Genomic DNA, 13043 nt, shown 5'->3' with positions numbered 1-13043 from the left:
AGTAGCAGGATAGCTTCAGGGGAGCTAGGAGAACTGAGAACAATGGTAGTTTTGTCCATTTTGAGCTCAAAAGGAGGGGGAATGGGTCCATGTGGTAGAGGACCTAAGTGGGCTGTTGAGATGACGGTCATAGCAGTGGACCGAGAGGATTTTATCATGGGAGCAGTGAGAGACAGAGTCAGTCAGGTTTGTGGGATTCCTGCTCATGCACATCTTGATGCTTTTAAAGAAGGCCAGGTCCCCACATAGCCTGGGATCCAGTCTTTTCCCATTGAGAAATGTATAAGAAAACTACCTGTGCCGGGTGGTGGCGGTGCACACCTTTAATCATAGCACTGGGAGGCAAAGGCAGGTGGATCTCTGAGTTCAAGGCCAGCCTGGTCTACAGAGCGAGTTCTAGGACAGCTAGCACTGTGCAGAGAAACCTTATCTCAGAAAAAAAAAAAAAGCGCCACCATTCAGCATCATACATCCTGCCTCAGCTCTTGCTTTTTGTTGCAGAAACCAATGTTTTTCATGCAAGTGGGGCTGTTTTTCTAGGCAGTGTAACCCCAGAGTGTGTGCTGGAGGAGGCAGCGCCTGGTCCCTGGTGTGGCTCTTGTGCATTCATCCAGGAGTAAAAGCCATGGCCTCAGTATATGACTCACAGTTACCTTTCCCTGATTTTCTCTGTCAAAGCCTCCGCACATAGAAGAAATCCAGGACTAGACAGGGTGATTAACGTGGATGGCGTCATTCCCCAAGTCTCAAATGAAGAGCTGCCTCTTTCTGCCTTTCACATTGTCTTTAATCCCAACCCCCCAAGTGCCAAGTGGCTTTGTTAGAAAAACCTATTTATTTCAGTAGGAAATGAACAGCTCTGCTCTTGTTAGAGGTGGTCCCTGTAAACATTTGAGTCAGACTATGCACAGCCCTTTGGATAGATCCTAGAAGACTCAAACAAGGATCTGCTAGGAAGCCCAAGGGTCAGGGTGCTTGGCAGGAGAGAAAAGTCAGGTCACCTAGCCTTGTGGACCTGGAATCTCTGGGACGACATCTTTCATGTGATTCCTGGGTCCTTAGAGGAATGTCGACCCATTGTCTTTTAAAGGCCGTAGTTTTGAGCCCTCCATGGAAAAGACGGTAGAGTTGATACTGCTGGTGTTTACTGAACCGATGAGGTTGACTATTTTAATGGGAGGATTCAGCCGAAGTTCAGGTTTGATCCAGGCCATGGCCAAATAGTTCTAGAGAGAAGAGACACCAGAGTAGCCTGAAGTAGAAACCTAAATGTACTCTCAGAGCTGGCACAGGAGTGGCCGGCGCCCTTGCCCCTTCCCCAGTGGCCAGCACTCACCGGAGTCGAATAGACGAAGTTGAATAGTATAATCCCTAGAACCAGCACCACCGCACAGCATATGATTTTGGTGCGGTAGCGTTTCCAGAAAACATAGCAGAAGTTTTTAACAGGTGACTGGTACCACCAGGTGTCATTTCGTCTGCCCAGGACAGCAGATGCCAGAGAATGGAGGGTAAGAGGGACCTTCAGGTCAAGTGATCCAGAGCCTTTGCTCTTTTTTTTTTTCTTTTTAACAGACTGGGGAGCCCCTTACACCCAACCCCGAGTCTTATTCCCTGACTCTAACTTAGCCATGTAGGAGGAAGTAACTATCCCTTTCCACGTGGAGGCCCACCAGTCACCACCCTGTACAGAGGAGGAGGCAAGGGCTTGGTGCCTCTCTGCCCCACAGGGCCCTTACACGGGAGGATGGAGTGTAGGGAACTGGTTGGGTTCTGACTGGCCTCGCCCGGCTGGCCTGATTAAAGCTTCCCTCTCTGACAGCATCTCCAGAGTCATCTTCACTTTACCCTAGAAAGGCCAGAGACAAAGAGGCAGGGGCTGCCCCGGTCAGACAGTAGGGGCAGGGGCCTTCCGGGACCACTTCCCTACCTCCACAAAGGAAGGGGCTCTGGCTAAGGTTCCAGAAGTCTGCTAGAGCCAGGTTAGATGGCATCGTGGCCCTGTTCCCTAAACACCTTCCCCAGCTCCTACCGACAGACGCCACTTGTCACCATCGTGGACCTGACAAGGCCACCATCCAGTTACATTGGACTTCTTAAAGAGAGAGATGCGCTTCGGTTGCATGGAGGGCCATTTGCTGTCCATTTCCATCATCTTGAGGGAACACTGCTTGCTGCTCGCAGCCGGAAGGGGCATGTCTGATAAATTCAGCTCCAAGACCCCTGAGCCCAGAGAAAGACCACCATCAGCAAGAGGAGTGGCTTGTCCTGTGTCACAAACCCTACACCAGGACCTCACCCAAGAAGTCATCAGGGGAGAAGAAGTCATTGTCCCATATCTGGATGATGAGCCGGGCTGGAAACTTCATTGATGTGGGATCCAGGCTCCATATGTAGTCCTAGAGGACAGCAGAAGGCTGTGTTAATGGCCGGCCTCATGGACATTGCCCTTGGATGCCCATCAGTCCACTAGTCAGTAATGACAGACTAGCAAGGAAGAGGGGTTCTGCCTGAGGACTCGTTCCTAACTTCCGGTCCCAGCTTGCAGGTCTCTGAAACGAGGGCGGATCTCTTGGACCCTTAAGGCTCTCTCCCCTTTCTCCTCCCTACCCCTTACCTTCTGGCTTTGGACGCATACACGCTCTGTCGCCAGGTAGTCCATGGTAAAGATGAACCTCCAGTTGAAGATGGCCTTCCCAGTCAGCGAGTGGTAGTGGACATCTGTCTTCTGCGTGTCCTTCTCTAGCCCAGATAGCCACCTGGGGCCAGAGTCCTTTCACCTGGGGTTCCTGTGTGTGGTCCCCATCCCACCACACACATGCAGTGGCTGAAAGATGTCTCCCTCAAGACCAGGAGGTTCCAGCAGGGTGACAGAACCAGGAAACTGAGGGCCTCCTGGAGCCCTCCCCCGGGTCTCACCCTTTGACGTAGATGTCGCTCATCTTCTCTTTACTTAAGGTCTGACGAACCAGGTCCACGTGGGAGGTGCTCCAGATGATGCAGCGCAGTTCGTACCTGCAGCCACTGTGCTCTGAGGCCGGGCTGAGGACCAGCCCCCCCACCCCCACCCCCAGCCACAGTCCCGCAGAGGGAGGAGCTGCCCAGAGAGCCTGAACTTGGGCAGGAAAAGGCCCTTCTAACCCTAGTAGAGAATTCCCACTGCTTAGGATGGGAGGGCAGAGGCTCCCTGCACCCTGGGGGCTGAGCTGGAGCGCCAGGATTAGGAATTAGGTTTTCACAGACTCACCGTTTAGGCCTTCTGGGGCTGATGTTGACTCGGGGGCCAGGAGGCCCCAGCATCTTGGGGAAGATATCCACCCACATTTGTATTTTTCCCTAGAGCCAGAATGGATTTGCAGGTTGGAGGTTGCTGGTCTCTCTCCAGTTAGGTGGCATGAGGGAGGGCCAGAGGCTTGGCCGAGGCTGTATTCCCACCACCCAGGGGTTGGGCACAGATTTCTGGGAGGCGGCAAGTGGCCACCTGCTAACCCCTTTAGTTTTTGGCTGGGAAGACAAGTGAGAGAGGGGGAAGGATGCTGGCTGAGACCAAGAGTGTTGAGATGTCACTTATGAACTGGGGTAGGGAGTGAGGAGGTCATGCTAGGTGGCCTGTTGATGGGGATCCATGGTGGGGTTGGGCTTCGTGTATTCAGCAGCACGGAAGCCTTAAAAGTAAGGAAACTGGATGGTCAGCAAGGTCATTTTGTGTTGTGTGACCACAATCTAAGGCTGTTAAGCTGGCCATAGAGTAGAGAGTCTTGAGAGAAAGAAAAGTGAAAATGGAGAGTAGAGGGACAGAAAAAAGGGGTGGAGCCACCAGCCTTGGAAAACAGGTAACCATGTTCTGCCTGTCAAACTACCTGACCTACTTTTAGTCTTCAGAGTTGACCCATTTGAGAAAGCCAGTTTAATGAGGATGGTTATTTTAAAAATTGCTCAGCAGAAGACTTCATGAATGTTGAAAGATCTGTGGAATGATGGAGCCATTTTTATAGTTGGACAATGAGGGATAATGAAGGTGCCCTTGGGGATCTGTGTCCCTGGTTCCTTGCCATAGAGAAGACATCTTGCAGTTCAGCCTCCAGAACTGGGTTTTACAGTGTTTGTACCCTCTGAGCTATGATGCCACCTCCTTACACCTCAGGAGAGCAAAAGCAGTGGTACGAACGGTTGGTGGGACACCCAAGAGGTTCCCACAACTGTTGTGCGGCATCCATTTCTTACAGCCTTTCCAGGTGTGACGCTCTAAGTGACATCATTGGAGCATCTTTCTTACTAACGTGCAAAGCATGTTTGGCTCTTGTCTGTATATGTGTGAATTGTTGACCTGTCCTTGCTTCTCACTGTGAACTATGTCCTGGGTGGATGGGCACTCATTTCCTGACCCAAGCCAGTCCATAGGAGGCAGGAGCAGCCTCTCCATTCACATACCTGGTCGATACCTGGCTGGCTGTTACTGTACAGTGTGCGGGTCTCCACATGCTCAGGAACCAGCCCCTGGGTGTTCAAGATGTACAGTGCCAGGCGTTCCTTCTTAGGCCCCAAGCCCTCAAAGGTAGGGGGTGTGGACTCTGGATAAAGATGGGATCATGAAGTCATTAGCGTTCCCATCTGAGCAGCCTCCCCAGCCCGGCCTGGGTATTTGGCTACCGTTGCCTTCCATGAGAAGGGAAAACTGGGCGAGACACGAGTGCTCTCTGCCCTGGGGCAACCTCTCTTCATCCTGCCCTCCCTCCTGCACGCCCTCATCTCGGGTCCACACTTGTTCCCCAAGGCCACACTTTGATCGACTGGAAGTGTGCTGGACTCACCAAAGCTCTGCAACTCGAACCTTTTCCCATTGTAGAAAACTGAGTCATTCTCAAGGTCAAATACCGGTGGAGGCAGCCCTTTCTGTCTGGCATAGCGGGTCAGAAGGTGGCTTGGGGACAGCTGATCCCGCCACCGAAATGGTCCTGACCTGTGAGAGGATGCGAGAGGAACAGATGGGAAGGAACAGGCCCCGGAGAACACACTGCTTTGAGCTGCAGGTAAGGGTGGTGCTGGAAACAGGGACAGAGAGGCAGGTCCGGCCCAGTTCTCAGCCTCTCCTCAGGGCTCACACCTCCCCCAACCCAGCTTGCTTGCTGAGTGGGTCCACACTCACTTGCAGTAGGATTTAGAGAGCCCACAACGGGCTCCAAAGCCAGACAGAAGTCGATTCTCAAGGTCGATAACTGTAGTTCCAATCTCATCATCTGCAGTAATTAGGTCAAAGTCGTAGAGCTGGATCTCTAGGTCCTTCTCCAGTGGGATGGTACATGTGAGTTCATACATCCTAGAGGCCAAGGGATTGGAAAGTGGCTGTGGACATATACTCTGCCTCACTGGCCAGCATCTCAGCCTAAGAGTCCCTGCCCCACCTCTTCACTCAGGGTGAACGTGGGTAGCAGAGCATGGGATAGATAGGCTTTTGTCCACCTGCATCCAGTTCCTGAACGTGGCTAAAGGAACTTACAAGACAGCCCGTGCACGGAGGCCTGAGTGCCTTTCCTTGGGGTAGGAGGCATGCGTGAAAAGGTAGTGGATAATCCATTTATCTTCCACCTTTTGAGCCCCTAAGAGTCGGTGAGACACTGCTCACAGGGACCATGGAGGCTCTGAAGAAATGCATCTGCCATGCCCGGCCGGTGCCTTTAATCCCAGCACTTGGGAGGCAGAGCCAGGTGGATCTCTGTGAGTTCGAGGCCAGCCTGGTCTACCGAGTGAGATCCAGGAAAGGCACTAAAGCTACACAGAGAAACCCTGTCTCAAAAAACAAAACAACAAAAGAGAAATGCATCTGCCTACTGGAACTGCCTTCCAGCATAGCATGGAGGACCTGAAAAGTGGCAGTGGGTGACTGAGGGCAGCTCACGTGCCAAAGATAGGATCCAGAGTGTTGGGGTAGTATGAGTCCCGGCTGCCGAGTTTCGTCTGCCCCAGTTTCAGGATCACGTAAGGGTCACACTGCAGGGAGAGAAGCAGAGGGAAGAAAGGGAGAGGGGAGGCAGTTACGCTGGTCAGGGAGGATGAGCGGAGCAGGTGTGCACTGTGTGGTGCCTGTAGGGGGTGGCTACGGGGGTAGAAACAGCCTGAAGCACAACGGCATGCTGTCATTTAGGCGTGGCGTGGGGGGCACTGGTGACAGGTGGGGCTACTTCCTTACCAGGCCATTGTAGTCCTGTGGCTGCAGGTTGATGGCTCGTATCAGGTATACCCGCACCATGCATGGCTGAGGGAAGTCCTCAGTCTCAGGCCAAGACGAGAACTGACGTGGGGGCTTGGGGGCCTCTGGGTCCTCGGGAAAGGGGTAGATGCGGAAGAGGCCCTGGGGGTTGAGAAGACATGGGCAGCCCAATCTGACAGTGCTCAGCCTAACGTTGTAAAGCTGCCTGCCCTCACCACCACCACCACCACCACCACCACCACCACCACCACCCCCTGGCCCCAGTACAGCAGGGAGAGTGTTAGGCTGAGGCTGAGCAGCAGGGGTCTTGAGGCAGGGGCCTCGTTTAAAGGGTCATTGGGCAAAAGCACTTGAAGCTACTTGGTGTTCCAGACTGCTAACGTCAACTCTGACTACACACCCATCCCTTCAGGTCTGAATGTGAGGCTGGCTTCTGCAGACGACCAGCTTGAGCTAGAGCTGGGAATCTGAAGGTCTTGCCTCGCTCGGTCCCTGCCTGCATAGACTGATCTGTGTCGCTGTACTTCTGGGGCAATTTCTCAGGCCCCGGCTCATCTTCCTCAGGGCTTTTTTTAGAAACTTCGGGGACAGGTAGGCTGTAGAGAGACAGGTAGCCCAGCTGGCATAGACACACCTTGAATTCCCCTACCACAGGGCTGTCCACCTTGGGCTTCTCCTGGTAAAGTTTGAAGGTCTGGCAGAAGTCTTGCAGGCCCTGGAAGGCCAGAACGGCCTCCAGCTCACAGTCATACACCTGTAGGGGGCACATGCAGGACCTGGGCTGGTGGGGACCACTGGAAATCAAGAGGTGAAGGAACTCCCGGCTGCCAAGCCTCTTCCAACATGTTTGGCCCGTCAGTAACCTCAGTGTCTGCTTCAGATGGAGCAGCTGGTGGAAAGGTTTCTGGTACTCTCAGGGGACAATGTAGGAAGTCCCTCCTCCCTCCCTAGGTGAGAGAGTGCTTGTCTTACAGGATCCCTGCACTACCTTAAGCTGAATGCGGTGGTGCATGCTTGCAATTCTAGCACTCAGGAGGTGGAGGCAGGAGGTTCAGGAGTTCAAGGTCATCTATACCTACACAGCAAGTTGCAGACCTGCTTGGGCTACACAGGACTTTATCTCAATCAAGGCAAAACCAAACCAACAGTTCTGCCACTTGGCGGTACCCTGACAAACCCGGGCCAAGCCTCTAGCCCCTCCCAGGGGAGGTTCTGGTCCACCCTTTCCCAGGGATTACCGGACCCTCACCTTCAGGGTGTGGTAGCTTTTGTACTTGTAGGGCACGGAACTGTCAGCATCACCTGTGGCCCAGAATAGCTTACTCCACCAGTCCACATCATGCTCATAGTCATCCTGACAGAGGGGTTCTTGTTGGCTCTCAGGCGGGCCCAGAGTGTCGTCCCCCCCCCCCCGCCCCCCACCCAACTGGGATTGTCCTTTGTTCCCTGGTCTGAGGTCACTTTACCTCATCTTTGCTGGACTCCAACCACAACTTCTTGTAGAGGGTGCCTAGGAACTGAAAAGTGAGAAGGTTACAGGAGAAGAATGGGGAAAGCGGCTGAGGTGGGGGGGGGGCGGTGCTCACGGCTCTCGTGTCCCCTTGACTTCACATAGGCCTTTTAGTTCAGATGGGGGGGGGTCATGCTTCTTAGTGTTCATTGCCCATCCGTATAGTCAGGACTCAAACATGCTCAGAAATGCAGAACCTCACACTATCTGAACCCATGGAGGCAGAATCTCACCCCCACCCCCCAGTGCCCCAGAGTCTTACCACGTACCTAGGCTGTGATCCTCCTGCCTCAGCCTCTCAAGTGCTGGGATTACAGGCCTAACCACTATGCCCCACCCAGCAAAATCAACCTTCCCTCCTTCCTATATCTTGTGCTAGGTAGGGAACTCGGCTCGGGGTCTATGCATGCAAACAGATAGTCTATCACTGAGGTACATCCCTAGCCCTTGGTTTTTGAGACAGTGTCTTGCTTATGTAGCTCAGGCTGTCTCAGACCTTCAGTCTTCCTGTCCCTCTTTCTGAGTGCTGGGATGACAAGCATGTACCATTATGCCCGGGCAGCATCTATCTGCTTTTGATGAAGGTATTTAAGAGCTGCATTAAAATGTGATGCTGTTGCCCAAGTGCTGTAACTGTGGAGCACATTAGACACAGAGGGACTTGGAACAAAAATCTTAAGGACTGGCAACTCTCATGGGATCCCTCAGTGGCCAGAGTCTCAGGTAAGGGAGTCTTAGTCTGTATAATGCTTGCCTTGTGTGTTCGTTTTCTAGTTGCTATGATTAAATACCTGGACAAGAAGCAACTTTGGGGAAGAAGGAATAATTCTGGCTCACATTTCAAGAAGTCGTGGTAAGGAAAAGATGGGGCAGATGTCTGAGGCAGCTGGTCGCAGTATGCATGGATTTGGGAAACAGTGATGAATGCCAATGTTCAGCTTGCTTTCTCCTTTTTATTTAGTGTAGGACCCCAACCCATGGGATGATGCCGCTTCAGTTACCCTCATCTAGATAACCCCTCACAGACATGCCTGGAGGCTTGTCTCCTGCGTGAGTTTAGATCTTGTCCAGTGGACAGTCAGTGATAACCATCACAGTCTTGCACGTGTGAGAAACTTGAGCTCTGGGACCTATGTATTTATTTGTTTGTTAGTTTTCAGAGCTGAGGACCGAACCCAGAGCCTTGTGCTTGCTAGGCAAGCGCTCTACCACTGAGCTAAATCCCCAACCCCTGGAACCTATGTAAAAAGGCCCAGCATAGTGGTGTGTGTTTGCTCCCCAGCACTGGGGAGGTGGAAACAGAGGAATCCCTGGAGCTGGCTGGCTAGCCTTACCTAGTTAGCAACTTCTAGGCCAGCAAGAAACCCTGTCTCAAAAGGCAAGATGGACGAGGCCAGCCTGGGCTACCAAGTGAGTTCCAGGAAAGGCGCAAAGCTACACAGAGAAACCCTGTCTCGAAAACCACCCCCCCCCCCCAAAAAAAAAGAAGAAGAAAAGGCAAGATGGAGCTATGTCTGGTGTCCATACAAGTATACATATACACACATACATAAACACAAATATACACATACCACATATATCCTTACACAAATGAATAAATAAATAATAATAAAAGCTTGAGTGGGCTGGTGAATGCCTGTAATCCAACACGTGGGAGGAGGAAACAAGAAGATGGGGAGTTGAAGGTTATCCTCTATTACATAGCAAGTTCAAGACCAGCCTCAGATACATGAAACCCTGACTCAGAACTCCCCTCTAACCTCCCTGTGACACTCAAGCGATTCTCACATGCAGACTTGACTGAGGACCGACCCTTAGCCTTCTACTGTACAGTTAAGCCTCCTCATAGGTTTGGTTTAATAGACATCCTCTACAGGGGCAGAGTCGTTCATGTAAATGGTATGGGAGAAGGTAGCCTGGGACCCTTACTCACAGTATTGGGCTTCTTCACAGACAGGGCTGTGGAGAGAACACAGTCATGAGCCTCAGGAAGGGAGAAGCCAAGGAAGAGGGGCGCCAACCCCACAAGGGAGCCAGGGTCCCACCCTACTCCCAGTGAGGGCTTCCTGTAGGGAGCAAGAGGGGGCTAGGAGGAAGGATCACACCTGGCAGCTTTACAGGTGTGTAGTTCAGAGCCCAGGGGTCACAGAAATAGGGCTGGAGGAAGTCAATGTTAGCTTGACCCACCACAATCTGCTGGCCATAGACCTGGTTGTCCACCACTTTCACCACCAGGGGCAATGCATGGGTCTCCTCCAGAGGCATGAACTACAGCCCAAAGAGAGGGGAATGTGAGGTCCCTCAAGAGAAGCAGACTGTCCGTTGTCCAGTCCCTTCCCAGGACCTCTTACCACCGTGAGGAAGAAGTTGGACTTAGGGAAGTTGGGATTCTCCTGGAAGTTGCTGATGGGCTCTGTCCTCAGGGACTCCTCCCCACATTCCACCAGGAGCTGGGGGTGATGCGCCTTCATGTTTCGAAGGCCCCAAGCCATAATCTGTCAGAACCAGGAGAAAGCAGAGCAAGGGGCAGACAGAACTTCTTAATCAGGCCAGGGACGAACTGGCCTGGAAGTGACAGCCTGAAGCAGGCCAGGGTTAGGAATGTGGCAGTACCAGAGCGAGCGTCTCCCTGCCCTGGGAGGAGGGGACAGGCTGCTGCTTAGGACCTGCTGTCCACTGTCTCCATGAAGAAGGCGTCATCTAACCACCAGCCGATCTGCCTCCACTGCCCTCCAAGCAGATTAAGTGGTACACCTGCTTACTGCTGGCTCCAGACAGTCCCCAGACACTGAGCTCCCGAGGCTGGCTGCCTCTGGAGCCCACAGAAGCAGACGGTGCCTAGATTTTGCGGAGTCTCTCTGCCTTTCGGCTTATTGTCCTAGGTAGCTCCATGACCAACCAGTGAGCCGGCACCCTGTGATTTCTCTCTCAGCTGACAATGGGGCACCTCAGGAATGTCCATACCCTTCATGAGAGCCTCCTTGGGGGCTGCGTGGGGACCAACCCCATTAGCTGGTCTTCAGGAGTCCCCAGTTCCTGAACTACTTAATTGTCCTTTCTCGGCCAAATTGTAACGGCAATAGAATAACCAATGTGGGGACCTCCGTGTGGCCTCAAGTAGGGATGGGCCGACACCGTGGCTCTGTCGGTCTCTGGTCACTGTGCTTGCAATGTATTTTCTCTGAGCCTTGATTCCCTTCTTGGAAAGCCAACTCCTGATGCACAGGGACCAACACAAGGTTAGTCCCACAGCTACTGCTCCCTGCCTGCCTGCCATCTTGTCCAAGCCTCTGCTCCCATTTCCCTTTCTCTCCTGCCTCTGAGAATGTGTTCTTAGGGTTCAAACTTTGGGCCAGGTTGTCAGAAAAGTCCCTCGAAGAGCTTCCAGGGTGCCCCAGGCTGCTCTGGGAAAGGCTCCTCCCCCCCCCCCCGGTCCACCCCTCCCTGTCTGCACACACCTCAATGGCCATCATTTTCACTTCGGGCTGGATGTTCTTGGGCAGTGTGTAGATCCCATTCTTACAGGGGACACTCAGGATTGGCAGAGGTGTGTCTTTCAGCTTCTGGAGGGCAGAGGAGGGAAAACGGAGTGTGAAGCCCTGGAGGCTGGTCCTGATGCTGCTATCCCCACCCAGAATGTCCCATAGAGGGCTCAGCTAAAGTCCCAGAATTGACGGGTTAAGCTAGAAGGGAGTTAAAGGGGAGACTGGCCAGGCTGACAGCATTGAACCCAGTGTGTGGCCCTGAGCCTCAGACTTTTCCTGAGGGGAAGGGGAGGGCCCTGGTGTGTGTGTGGAAAGCTGGAGGTGGAGGGACACGAGCCCTGCTCTTCCATCTGTACCTCAGTCTCGAGGATCAGCTCACAGGATGCCAAGATCTCCCCCTCTTCCTCTCCCAACTCTCTCACAAGGGGATGCCACCTCAGGGGGGTCAAGGCCCAGCCTTGGAGGTCCAGCCAAACCACCGGGGGCCACATGCTCCTTCCCCATAAGATTTTGTTTCCCTAGAGGAGAAGGGCGTTCAGAGAATGTGGAGGCCCAACCAGGTTTCCAGCACGGGCTTCTGAGGAAGAAAGGGGGTTTCAGTTAACCCATCCACATGACTCCTCCACAGCAGCCTCAGTGAACCCCTCAACATCTTGTTCTAAAATACACCTCTACCCCTGAAGCGGGCATCTTCCTCCCTCAAGCACGGCCTGCTGTACCCTTGAGTCATGTTGCCACAGTTCCAGCACCACAAGTGGGGGGTTCTCTCTGGTATCCTTGGGGTTCTCAAACAGCAGAAGGTGCTGGAAGATGAGCGTCTGGGACCACGTCGGAGCTGCGGAGCTTCGTAGTGTCTGGGTACACAGGCTGTAGTTCAAGAAGACCACTCGAATGAAGGGCTCTAAAGCAGGGGGGGAGGGCCGGGCGTCACCGCTCCAAACTGCTAAGTGAGGGTGTCCTCTCGCCAGTGGCAGCCATTAGACCTGAGGAGACTCGGGATGGGCCGCCACTGCTACTGCCAGCCCTTCGAGAATGCAGCTTCAGCAGGAGCTGCAGATGAACTGCCTACCCGACAGGCCTGGGGAACCTTAGCTTCCATCCATGTGAATGCCATGCCCGCTGTGGTTACAGCTTGGCATTCTCAGGGATGAAGGAAAGAGGTTCTTGTGAAGGAGTCCTAGGGGATAAGGCTTCCTATTATTATTATTATTATTATTATTATTATTATTATTATTTTGGTTTTTCAAGACAGGGTTTCTCTGTGTAGCTTTGGCGCCTTTCCTGAAACTCATTCTGTAGCCCAGGCTGACCTCGAACTCACAGAGATCCGCCTGCCTCTGCCTCCTGAGTGCTGGGATTAAAAGTGTGCACTGCCGCCACCACCACCCAGGCTTCCCATTATTGATCATCCAAAGCAGCACTGAGTGTCCTTTAATATGGTTGGGGATGCTCAGGGGACACAGAGTTCATCAGAAATCCCAGAAGCCCTGCCACCCATTGCTTATCTTCTATCACAGTGCCATTAACAGAACAGGGTGGGAGTACTCAGCTCACCTCCTGAATGATCCTGTGGGTCTTCCTCATACAGGGCCTCTTCCCTGTCTCTCTTCTACAAAGCCTCAAATGACATGGTTCCCCAGCATATCTCCTCTCTCTCTCTCTCTCTCTCTCTCTCTCTCTCTCTCTCTCTCTCCTCTTCCCTCCCCTCCATTTCTTTTTATATTGTATGAATTTGTGCTTTGCCTACATATATGTCTGTGTGAGAGTGTTGGATCCCCTGGAAACAGAATTATAGACAGTTGTGAGCTGCCGTGTGGGTGCTGAGAATTGAACCTGGGTC

The 13043-nt window shown here is 52.9% G+C and overlaps 1 protein-coding gene across 1 annotated transcript in view; it reads right to left on the bottom strand.

Annotated features, from left to right (window-relative positions):
• Positions 1-769: 769 nt before the first annotated feature.
• The window catches only part of Fer1l5 (fer-1 like family member 5), a 55288-nt gene continuing 43014 nt past the window's right edge, over positions 770-13043 (bottom strand). The window contains exons 32-53 of the mRNA XM_028865655.2: positions 11923-12104; positions 11560-11721; positions 11177-11281; positions 10070-10213; positions 9824-9986; positions 9652-9677; positions 7675-7725; positions 7458-7562; positions 6843-6962; positions 6188-6349; positions 5897-5988; positions 5147-5317; positions 4812-4960; positions 4432-4571; positions 3248-3336; positions 2920-3015; positions 2618-2759; positions 2300-2399; positions 2033-2223; positions 1740-1849; positions 1337-1478; positions 770-1226 (exon numbers count right to left, since the gene is read on the bottom strand). Coding sequence (XP_028721488.1) covers positions 1059-1226; positions 1337-1478; positions 1740-1849; positions 2033-2223; positions 2300-2399; positions 2618-2759; positions 2920-3015; positions 3248-3336; positions 4432-4571; positions 4812-4960; positions 5147-5317; positions 5897-5988; positions 6188-6349; positions 6843-6962; positions 7458-7562; positions 7675-7725; positions 9652-9677; positions 9824-9986; positions 10070-10213; positions 11177-11281; positions 11560-11721; positions 11923-12104 — 2810 coding nt within the window. The 3' untranslated portion in view covers positions 770-1058. The remainder of the gene's footprint in view (positions 1227-1336; positions 1479-1739; positions 1850-2032; positions 2224-2299; positions 2400-2617; positions 2760-2919; positions 3016-3247; positions 3337-4431; positions 4572-4811; positions 4961-5146; positions 5318-5896; positions 5989-6187; positions 6350-6842; positions 6963-7457; positions 7563-7674; positions 7726-9651; positions 9678-9823; positions 9987-10069; positions 10214-11176; positions 11282-11559; positions 11722-11922; positions 12105-13043) is intronic.

This window comes from Peromyscus leucopus, chromosome 16_21 (genome assembly GCF_004664715.2).
Source record: "Peromyscus leucopus breed LL Stock chromosome 16_21, UCI_PerLeu_2.1, whole genome shotgun sequence".
Lineage (NCBI taxonomy): Eukaryota > Metazoa > Chordata > Mammalia > Rodentia > Cricetidae > Peromyscus > Peromyscus leucopus.
This window is presented reverse-complemented; position numbering and strand designations above follow the sequence as displayed.